Genomic DNA, 11,390 nt, shown 5'->3' with positions numbered 1-11,390 from the left:
TAGCATACCTAATGTAACTACTTAGTGATCTTTCAGTGGGGAATAAAACATTTACACATGAGATTCTGCAAACTGAATCAATTGGTAGGCCTTATGGGCAATTTCCCCAATATGCCCAAAACAATACATCAAATAAAATTAACAAAAATATGGGCTCTGGTGGCAAATGATAATAAACAAATCCCAAGCCAAAATTATACCAGTAGATGTCAGTCTTGACAAAGGAAAACGTCAAAGGAAGATTTAAAACGAAGGAGGGTATTGGGTTCACCAATTCAGCACTGTCAGAAACCATCAATTGACCTGATTTAAAGGTCCACCAGTGTGAACCATAGTCATGTTGGCTTTTACCAAGTGAATTACAGTTTTGTTGTGCTGAATTGGATTTTTAAAACTGTATATGACCGCTTGTGTACTATTGTCGCAATGTCAGTATAAATCTTACTGCATTGTTGCATTTAACATTATATCACATTATTTTAAATGATAATTAAGCTATAGCCAGAGATGATTCTGATATTATGTGGTTTAACTCTGGTAACATGTATTTATTATTCTTTTACTAATCTATTGTTTTATTATTAATTTAAAAAATGTTCGGCCATATGTGATATAATGGTCATTAGTAATTCAATATCATTAATTTAGTAAGTTTCAAACATTATCGCGGATCAGTAGCCTCAGACTGAAACGCGCATGCGCACAATAGCGGGAACCCTGCCAGCTCAGCTGACAACAGCAGCTCCTCGGCCAGATGATGATGGCAGACTCTGGAAGTAACGAAGAAGTCGCTGTGATCGTTAACACCGACATCACTTCAACAGAATCCGAGAACAACCTGATAAACACGGTCGTACTATTTGTTATTCTCCATGAAAAACATGTTAAAAAGTTAAGAAGTTAAAAGGCCTGTCTTCACTAGTGAAAACTTACCCATACAGGCCTAACGTAATGTAAGCTAATGTTAGGTTCAAGTTAACAGTGACATAAGCAACGGAGACTTTTCCACTCATCTTTTCAAAAAGCTGTTGCAATGTCTAGAATGTTAACTGGCTTTAAAACTAAATGTAGCTAGTAGTTCCGCAAGGTAAGCTAAATGTTACAAAGTAACGTTAAGCTAAAGTTGCAAAGTTGCTAACAGGGGTTCGTCTTTGGTAAACTTTAATCCTGACGTTAGCTTGCTAGCTAGCACGTATGAACGCTAAGCATAAAGTTTAGTTTAAAATAGCCAGAGTCCTCTTGTGTCCTGCACGTCGGTCTGGTCCTCATTTCCGTGATTTCTAGTGAGAAAGGACATTTCCGGGATACATGAGCAACGATTTCTATGCCTTTGGTGGAAATAGTGGAAGTATTGGCTTGTGTTGTCCTGTGACCGGGGCACACGCCTGTCATAACCCTGTGTAAAATCACAGTGTTACAGTACCTTCAACAGCAACCCATCTTCTCTGTGCTCATCTGGTGTCATGCTTGTTGGTCTGTTTAGAATTGAATTGCATACAACTGCATTGTCTTTCATGTGCTCTAGGACACTGAGAACGCACACCTGTCTGTTTACATGTTATTGTTTTCCCTTGTGGTTTATCATATATTAACCTCATACCTTTTTAATGCTTTTCTCCCCCTCTTCTCCCTTTCTTTGACTGTCTTTTCTCATGCTCACACTGTATGTCTTCTTGTAGATGGTGGAAAGAGGGACAGATCTGTTGAGAAAAATGGAGATAAATGTGGCGGAGGCAGAGAAAAGAACAGGAAAGAATACGGTTAACATGCAGGAAACATATACAGTCTACCTCATAGAAATACGGTAGGTCATAACCTGGTGTTTATATTTTTCTGCTGCCTTTTGCTGTTTTTGAATAACCTACTGTTACTTTGTGCGATACATAAACAACTGTTCAGTTTCTTTACCCTGATTGTTAATTGTCTTACTGGATGTACAATTCTGGGATTTCTCTTCCATTTCCGCTATCCCTGCTTTTTTTTTTTTGCTGCATCTGGGACTTAGCTCCTCATAAATCAATTGTGAAAGCAAACGCGCTGTGGAGATAGGTCTGGCAATGCAACACTACCTTGATTGTGACAGCATATGCAAACAACGTAATATGGTGGTGCAGAAATAAATAGCAGTGACAAGAAGAGTGGATTGGGACCGCTTACTTCTACACTTTATCAATATTAAAAGCACACATATTTGCTTCATCTTGCACAGTGTTATTTCTTAATGTCCATGGAATAATTGATCCAAAGTTAGATGAGATACATATGTTGGTTTTATCTGTGTCTTAAGTTGCTTTGAACAAGATCAGTAGCTTAAATGCCTTACCACTTCTATCATGACACTTGATAACAGTACTGTTTTCTCTGTCATTCCTCTGTGTGCAGGCCAGCTGATACTGTTCCAGAGGGGGGTACGCCTGCAGCACCTGACACTTTGTGGAGACGCTACAGTGATTTTGAGTTGCTCAGAACATACCTCCTTGTCACCTATCCCTACATCATCATCCCTCCACTACCTGAGAAAAGGGTGAGTGACACATACTGTTGGTGGAAGGAGACTTTAATATTAAGGACTGTTTATTACACCTATTAATTAATTAATTAATTAATTAATTAGTTACTTTGCTTTGGTCCAAATGACTTGATGGTTTTGTAAACTTTGAGCGTTTTCCCCTTGGTTTGGTTTGGTTTTTACACAGAGAAAAATCCTAGCGAAAACAAAATGCATCACTATCAGAGCTTATTGGTCAGATGTGTTTGGGGCGTCGAGCGAGAAAAGTAAGTACAGGAAGAAGGTCCTGTGTTCTGGACTAGTGCATATTTCTTACATCTCCTTTGAGAAATTAGCTAATTTCATTAAAATCATTTTTCAGACATTGTTTAGCGAGCGTCATTTCTACGTCTGCTCAGCTCATGACTTTAGTGGCGGCTGGTTTGACCACGGAAATGGGAGTGACGGCAAGCTTGACTGCTTTCTATTTCTGTGACAGAAACATTGCAAGTTGCCCCAGTTTGCCTGCTCTGCCGCATCGCATATCACCAAGCGCACCTGACGACAGGAACCATTTAGCTCAGACTTGCGGAGAACACATCAGTTTGGGCGGTTAGAGGTCAGGTCACGATCTCACCACAAACAAACCACTCCAGAGTTTATTTGAAAGCGTACTGAGACCACCTCTTCAACGAGGTCTTGATACACTTGTTTGGTCCGCTTTTGGCGCACATCCAAAAAGGACTGCTTCGTTCACACATGCCCAAATAAACCGCACCAAGGGGGAAATAATACTTTAGTGTTATTGAACCGAACCTAAAGGTGCTCCAAGTGATGTCGTGCATGTTTTAGGCTACAATTATATCTCCTAACTCCGCTAGCTGCCTGTCCCCTGAACACACTGTAAAAAACACGGTCTCTGTCGACAGCTAAGGCGCCAAAAACGCCAACAAAAACAAACTGCACCACAAACCATAACAAACAGTGTTCCAGCTTATAACCGACAGCGTTAGCACGTAGGCTACTTCCACTACTACCTTTAATTACTCAACCAACTCCTTCTTGTCGGTTATTGGCTGGTACACTGTTTATGTTTCTATGTTTTTATTTGCGTTTATGGAGCCTGGGCTGTCTACAGAGACCAAGTTTTTTTACAGTGTGTTCAGGGGACAGACAGCTCGCTGATAGTGAAGAGATGTTGGCTGTTTGTTAACAACAATGTTTGTCAAAAAATGTTGTAGCCTAAAAAACGCGTGATATCACTTAGAGCACCTTTTAATGAGGCAGGTGTGAAAGCCCCCAAAAAGTAAGTATTGTGCTGGGTAAAGCTTAGCAATTTCTGTGATATAACGGCTTTATCTGTAGTTAGTTATTTGACATTTATTTTGTCTTTCTTTCATAGGTTGCTGACAGTTTCTTCCTGTTTTGTAAGTTGTGGTAGTTTTGACTTTTTCTTTTTTACTCCCTGGATTGGGCCTCTTGTAGGCAGAGTTTGTGTGGCACAAGCTAGCAGCTGACAACCTCGACCCAGACTTCGTTGAGCGACGAAGAGTTGGCCTGGAAAACTTCCTGCTGCGTGTTGCATCGCATCCGGTCCTTTCCAATGACAAAATCTTCTTCCTCTTTCTGACTGAGGTTAGTACTCAAGCATTTCATTATTATGTTCCACATAATGTCCCATTGAATTCTACCATACACAATGCAGACTTGCACTGCACTCTCTCACACACTTATAGTCTAACATGGATTTCAAACTGGCAATAGCACAGTGAAAAAACAATGCACGATGCTGCACTGATAGGAGGATGCAGACAAAGAAGAAGAAATAATTCCAGCCAGAAGGGGATAAACCTGTTGCAATGCAACATGAGGTAGAATAACTAGAAGATCATGGAAGTAGTCTATGTCCGTGACGTTTCATTTCCGGGATTGCTCCGTTGCTGACCAAAACTCCGCCGGATTTCGCTTAGCTTACTTTATGTTGACCTTCTAAAATCTGGTTGATTTATGAGGACTATATTGGTAACTGCTCCTCAGGTCTCTGCCGGGTAAATCTAGACAGCTAGCTAGACTATCTGTCCAATCCGAGTTTTCTGTTGCAGGACTAAAACAACTTTTGAATGTAAACGTTCCACCAAAACAGGTGTCTCCCAGAGCTATTTTGCAGCGTCACCGCAGCTTTCCGCGGTGTGTAGCGCAACCCAGGACGATTGTGATTGGCTTAAAATAATGGCAATAAACCAGAGCACGTTTGTCTCCCATCCCGGAATGCTATGTGAACTAGCCTCCTCCACAGCGCTGTGGAGGAAGGTCTGGCAAAGCGAGACTAGTATGGAAGTAAGCAGTAAACTGGTGAACTTTTCACTTTTCCTTCCACCCTTCCGTTGCCACTTAATACACCTCTTCACTGAATTTCTGGATTAGGTATGCTGGTATTAAGTCTTTTCCCTGTAGCAACACGCTCAATCCAGCGCAGTACCTTGTGGTGCTTTGTTGTAGTGCAATTTTCTGCTTAAAAATTCAATTTTTCCACTGTTCGTTTGTCAATCCTGTCCATCATGTGTCTGTCATCTGTCAATCATCTGTCCTCAGGAGAAAGGATGGAGGGAGGCAGTTTTGGAGACAGGCTTCCAAGACAAGGTACATACTGTAGTTAGTTTTATAGTAGATTGTCTAACTGTTTGACAGTTACCCATCAAGTTCCTCTTTTGCTGAATTGCTTGACTGAGAATTTAGTTGTAAAATAACACTGTCGGTGTTTCAGTCCCTTGTTTTTTTTCCTTTTCGTAAATTCTCCTGTTGGCCATGTGCATTTAAAAACCCTGCTTACATGTGTATAATTCTCTTTACTGCCAGGTTGACTCCAGACTAAAGTCTCTGAGTGCCATGTTAAGAGTCAAGAACCCTGACAAGTAGGTGTACAACAGACAGAAAAAAGTTTGATGATCATTAGTTTTACCAGGATTTTACACAAAGCAGGATATTTATTCAAATTACTGAATTATTGTAAAAAATAAATTAAAAAAAATAGTTTGAAAGTTGTTAATGAGTAGACTTAAAAGACCAGCAAATGACGTAACATTAGATGGTAATTAGTAAACATAACACATTATAGCAAAACACACTGAAACACAAAAAATGAGAGTCAGTTAAACACTGTTTAATTTGTTGTGTTCTCCAGGCGCTTCACAGCACTGAAACATTACAGTGATGAACTGAACACTGTCATCTCTCAGTTACTGCGGGTGCGCGTGGTGAGTTTTGGGATGTGCAAACACACACACACACACACCTACCTATATTCAAATGTCTGGTTTGTGGTATTTCTGTATACCGTACTGTGCTGTGCACCATGGGCATTAATATTTCACTGCCACTGTCTGCCAACTCCTGAGAAAAATAACTGGGCATTTAGCTAGCTAGATTTTTAACCTTCTTCATCAATTACTTCTTCAACTCTGCCATTTTGTCTAGGGCAAGTATTACACAATCAGCGTGTGTGAACTCGTGTGAGTGCTGCCTACATTTATTTGTGTACCAGAATCATTCTGGATTTGTTTTTGTTTTTTATCCATAACGTATTAATGATTTGATTGTCTTTATTTTAGAAAGTAGCAGACAGGCTGTATGGAGTTTACAAGGTCCACGGTAACTACGGCAGAGTCTTTAGGTGAGAAACTCCTGTCTTGTTGTAACTGCCTTTTTACACAATAACATAGTTATGGCCTTTAAAGAGGGCACTACATGTAAACAATACAGAGCGTCAACAAGTCCGAAGTTAAAATTAAAAAGCATACAGTGTATCAAGATGTCTTTTTATCCACACAGTTGATTATAGTGCTTATTTCTTGAATTCTGTGTTATGTCTCCAGTGAGTGGAGTGCTATTGAAAAAGAGATGGGAGACGGACTACAGAGTGCTGGCCACCACATGGACACGTAAGGAGACCAAAGATGCACTTTACCTAATGTACCCTCTCTAACACTCAAACTCTAGCCTACTATTAAATGTGTTTACTAAAGCAGTAATAGACCAGTCATTAAACTACAAACTTAAACACATTCCTACACATGTGTTTACTTATGAATGTGACGTGTACACAGGTATGCTGCATCAATAGATGACATTCTGGAGGAAGAAGAACACTATGCCGACCAACTGAAAGAATACCTTTTCTACACTGACGCTGTCAGGTGTGTGTTTGTGTATGTTTAAAAGAGATAGAGACATATCCATGCCAGGCCAAACAAGAAGCAGCCGTCTTTTATTGGTTCATTGAGCCAATGCTCTTGTTGGTATTGACAGAGTATCAGCCTAGGTTGTAAGTCAGCACACTCTATTACCATTTGGTTTGAAGAAATGTGACAATATGTGTTAAAATGGAATTGAGATGAAAGCCCCATACTTACACACAGTATATTAACCCTGCTGGAGTGTTCTTTGCTGTTATGAAGCTAACTCTAACATTTAAGGCTGGGCTCAAAAAATCAGGCTCAGTGATCCTTAAGTTGTGCAGAGCAGTAACGATACGTCAAATAATCAATTAGTTGACTGAGAGAAAATGGATCGCCAAGTATTTTGATAATGGATTAATTGTCCTGAAGTTATTCTCAAGCATAAACACTAAACATTTCATGGTTGCGGTAGACATTTTTCATGGTTTTCTAATGTTTTATTGATAAAACAATTAACTGACTAATCATGAAAATTAGTCAGTAGACTGGCAAGAATAATGCTAGTGTTTGTAGAGATAAATATTGCTTAAATTGGTTCATTGGTTAAAGCTCTTCTTAGTTGAGTTTTAGAGCTGTCTGTTAAATAAGGAAAACATTGACTTGCTGTGCTTCCGCCTTATGTTGACTTTGTTCTATATCTTTCTATTCAAAACAAAGCAACATGCACCGGCGCTAATGCAAATATTTTATAGCATATTTAAACCATCTTTCAGCAGAGCATATAATGCAGACCTGTAGTCAACAGGCACTGAGTGAATGGCTCCTTTATTAGATGAATATCAGCTGTTTCTTACTTTGTAAATAGTGGTAGTGAAAGTGTAACTTCTGTTTGACTTTAATATTAGGATCAGGATGCCACAATGCCATAGGACTACTCATTTTTGGGGTTTACATTTTAAATAACTTTTAAAAATGTCTGTGTGTTTGTGCATTAAGGTCAGTGTGTAGGAAACATGAGTTGATCCAGTATGAACTGGAGATGATAGCTCAGGACCTCGTCTATAAGAAACAACAGAAAGAAGAGCTGGCTACTGGGGTAACACTCACATACTTGCTGATTGTCACTTTCTCACACATTCCGGACACATACACATGTGGTATATATAAATATACATACACACACACACACACACACACACACACACACAATGACTGTGTCAAGACAGTTGTCAAAATGTGCATGATTACACACAAGCAATATAAGTTGTGTGGGTGTGTGTGTGTGTGTGTGGGTGACTGGGTGTGTGTGTGTAGACCGTACGGATCTTTTCTCTGAAGGGGATGACTAGTAAACTATTCGGCCAAGAGAGCCAGGAGCAAAGGGAGAGCAGGCTGGCGGCCCTGGAGCAGAGTATCCAGGAGGGAGAGGAATCGCTCAAAGAGAAAAACACAGAGTGCCAGTAAGCTCAACCCCAGTTATTAAATCCTCCACCTTATTTCTAATTGGTCTGCCTTTTAAATGTACTCCTTCCTTAATGTCTGGTCCTCTCACTCTTCTCCTCTGCCTGGAAATACAGTATATTGTCTGTTTTATGGTCAAACAATTTGCAGACATCTTATTACTTTTTCCAATCATGAAGTGGTGGATAGAGTTCCTTAGAGTTCATAGGCCGGGTACCCCAAATCAAAATCAGGTGTTATGTATGGCTAAAAATACATCAGTAATATTACTTTTTTTAAACTATTTTAAACATATATAATGTTCTTCTTTCTCTTCCGTGTCTTTTGCTCCACCATCCCCACCCCTACTTAACACAAAATGATCTTTCCGATTGTGTCTCTTCAGCAAGTTTGTGCAAACAGCCTGGGAAGACATTGAACGTTTTAAGGAGCAGAAGGACAAAGATTTGCGTGAAGCACTAATCAGCTATGCCATCATGCAGATCAGCATGTGTAAGAAGGTACGGGGCTCTATTCCACAATGCGTATGTTCTGGTAAATTTGCTTACTTTAAAATGCCAGGCGTTTTGTGTTGTTAATTCTTCCCCATCTGATTCGAGACTGAGAAAATTGTCCTGTTTTTGCTGTCTTTCTTTCAAAATCTCTCTCAACACTTTGTCACTGTCTCAGGGAATCCAGGTGTGGTCCAACGCCAAGGAGTGTTTCAACAAAATGTGAGCCACTTTCCAGCCAATCACTCTCTTGCACCAGCACCAATTGCCAATCAGATTGTTCAGAGTGGGATCATCAGCCAGTTGTTAAACTGCAGTCTTACGGAGATGGACCACGGGAGCCCCAATACTGCCTTCACTTTGTTTTCTACGTTGAATGATTCTCTTTCTTTTTCTTTCTCTCTTTCTCTCTCATGCACACACATTTATTTAGAAAGAGTTTCCAAGTCAGTCATTTGGTGGATCATGCCTCTTTTTAAAATCCAAGTGTCTTAACAGTACCATTATCTTGACTTTCTGATGATTTAGCTTTCATACTTTTTGTACATTTTCCTCCTTTGTTGCATAGCTGACAGCATGTCCAAGAGGAGAGTCCCGCATTAATTATGCACGATAGTTGCACATTGGGAATGGCTGTGCAGTGTATTTCGGTTGTTGCACTTCTGTCTGTCACCCTGACAGACAGAAGTGTCACCCTGAATAATGTAGTTATGAGAAGCTGCGCATTTCAGTCAGTGTTTCATGTGACTCTTTTTAGAGTTTCCTGCCCTTGAGAAGTTGAAACAAACTGTATTTTGTGTTTTTCCGATGTTTTACCTTTAGAGATTGTACTCTTTCTGATGACAGAGTGAAAAGAAGTTCATCCAGCATCAAGCTTATTTGGTTTGATTGTGACCCTTTTGATGACCTTTATTCGTCACTGCACTAAAGCATTTAACTTTTACTTGGAAAAAGCCTGTCGTCCATGCTAAAGTCTGCAAAAAAATCATCTCTTTGCATGAGCATCTACAAACCATCTTCTTAGGCCTTCCAAATGTAGCAGAACTCCCCATTGAAGTAAAGGGGCTAACGTTAATGATTTGGTCTAAGAAGTGTTTCCAGGAATTATATCCGGAATTAGAATCCTTCTGCTCAGCTTCAAAAAGGAAGTGTTATCTTTTGACATTCTAGTTATAAAAAATGTCGGGCGGAGATCATTCAGAAACAAGAAATTAGATTGTAAAGCTAGGGAACATAAACCAAGCTCTAGGAAGTCACTACACCAAAATATATTTTTATACACTTCATGCTGAAGTCAGTCTTATTGCTGTTATTGATTGATAGCCAACCAAAGTGCTTATGATCAAGTAACAGTCTGTATAGTACAGAGCTGCAGGAGAGAGTTTGACTATCTTGGGGTAGTTTTGATTATTGATATTGTATTTTCTGTTTTGTGCCAAGTCAAAGAGCCATGAGTAAGATATAGTAATGAAGGCCTTACAGCGTTTTGGTTAAAGTAGAGCCTCTTTTTCTTGAACTCAATTACGGAGTTTTTCCAGATTGAAACATTGAACCCCCAAAAACTACCTGATCTACCAAGGTTATCCGTAAGTTTTGTTAAAAGCAACACACTTACGAATCAGTGGAGCCCCTTTTTTTTTTTTTTTTTTTTTGCTGTCTAGCTTTATATCCTTAAAATGAACATTGGTTTTGTACAAAAGGGGAGGGACAAAACATTAGTTTGGCTCTCTTTGCCGACTGTCAGTGTACCTCACCCCTTTTTCTGATGTCAAGTCACTGCACTAACTAATAGACATGAGTTCAAAGCATGCCTTAGGTCAATATTTATGAAAACTACTGACCAAATAGTGGAAACCTTTAACTACAGATATGTCGATCCTCCAACTCTGGTCCTGTCCTAATGCTATGTACATACACAACACACGTGCTGCTTTTGCTTCCTTCATGGTATCCACCTGAGGAGGAAGGATTGGTACTTATGGGCATGTAAAAGTTGTGCAGAGGTTACTTTCTGTCACTTTACCCTATCCTTTCAGAATAAACAATTAATTCTCTCAAATCCCAAATTGAGGCTTTATGTATGTTTTTATAATGAACGTGTTAAATGAGATTGTTTTTTATGTTCATGTAATCATTGTGGTAATACACTAATAAACAGAGTTCTTTTTTTAAACTATTTTCAGTGCGTTTTCATAACAAATAATGTACAAATGAGTCTAAGGTGATACTGAAAGCTAGGACTATAGGTGACACTGCTGGTTTCACACAATGTTTACAGATTACTGAGCCAGGATGCTTGATGACTTTTCATGTATGGGACATTTTGTTTTTCTTTGTGTCTAAAAGACTAAATAAACTTAAATTAGCACATTCTAAAGGTAATGCTGTTGTAATTCATCTGTGTCAAAGAAAGAGCCTCACGGCCCTCACTGCTATGCCCCCCTTTACACTTGGGATTTTGGTGTATGTAATAGATGAGCATGTTGTGTATCTGGTCCGATCAAGCATGCATTATCAAACCACAGTTGGGATGTTTTGTTAAAACAGATTTATTATCCAATACGGTAATGATATTTAGCTACTTCTTATGTAGTGGATAAATGCATCAACTGGTTATCTACAATTTCTTTAAACTACATGCATCATTATTATGATATGAATAAGTTTTAAATGGGAAAAAAATAACATTTTTCAACAGAAAGTTGGACTTTAAGGTGTTATTGAAAAATTAGGTCCTGTAAGCTTTGCAACAAATTCTTGGAGGTACTTAATATA

General features: G+C 39.2%; 1 protein-coding gene across 2 annotated transcripts; it reads left to right on the top strand.

Annotated features, from left to right (window-relative positions):
* The first annotated feature begins 685 nt into the window (after positions 1-685).
* Positions 686-9,292, top strand: LOC117952872 (sorting nexin-4-like). Of its 2 annotated transcripts, XM_034885469.1 has the most exons (15): positions 686-850; positions 1,680-1,804; positions 2,383-2,524; positions 3,974-4,123; positions 5,081-5,128; positions 5,345-5,400; positions 5,670-5,742; positions 6,097-6,158; positions 6,361-6,426; positions 6,592-6,681; positions 7,660-7,759; positions 7,978-8,123; positions 8,510-8,624; positions 8,794-8,837; positions 9,184-9,292. In XM_034885469.1, exons 1-15 carry the CDS (start codon positions 755-757, stop codon positions 9,185-9,187), a joined length of 1,317 nt encoding a protein of 438 aa, XP_034741360.1. In that variant the 5' UTR covers positions 686-754; the 3' UTR covers positions 9,188-9,292. The 2 variants fall into 2 exon arrangements, with proteins under 2 accessions (XP_034741360.1, XP_034741359.1); XM_034885468.1 differs by lacking the exon at positions 9,184-9,292 and having other exon boundaries at positions 8,794-8,873.
* Positions 9,293-11,390: the final 2,098 nt, after the last annotated feature.

This window comes from Etheostoma cragini, chromosome 11 (genome assembly GCF_013103735.1).
Source record: "Etheostoma cragini isolate CJK2018 chromosome 11, CSU_Ecrag_1.0, whole genome shotgun sequence".
Lineage (NCBI taxonomy): Eukaryota > Metazoa > Chordata > Actinopteri > Perciformes > Percidae > Etheostoma > Etheostoma cragini.
Note: the sequence above shows the minus strand (reverse complement) of the source record. Positions and strands in the feature narration are given on the sequence as shown.

What these genes read in the sequence shown, in the direction of transcription:
- LOC117952872 (XM_034885469.1), top strand. Translation starts at nt 755, where the DNA reads ATGATGATGGCAGACTCTGGAAGTAACGAAGAAGTCGCTGTGATCGTT. An exon ending in AGAACAACCTGATAAACACG is followed by an intron (nt 851 to 1,679) that starts GTCGTACTATTT and finishes GTCTTCTTGTAG; the next exon opens with ATGGTGGAAAGAGGGACAGA. An exon ending in AGACAGGCTTCCAAGACAAG is followed by an intron (nt 5,129 to 5,344) that starts GTACATACTGTA and finishes CTTTACTGCCAG; the next exon opens with GTTGACTCCAGACTAAAGTC.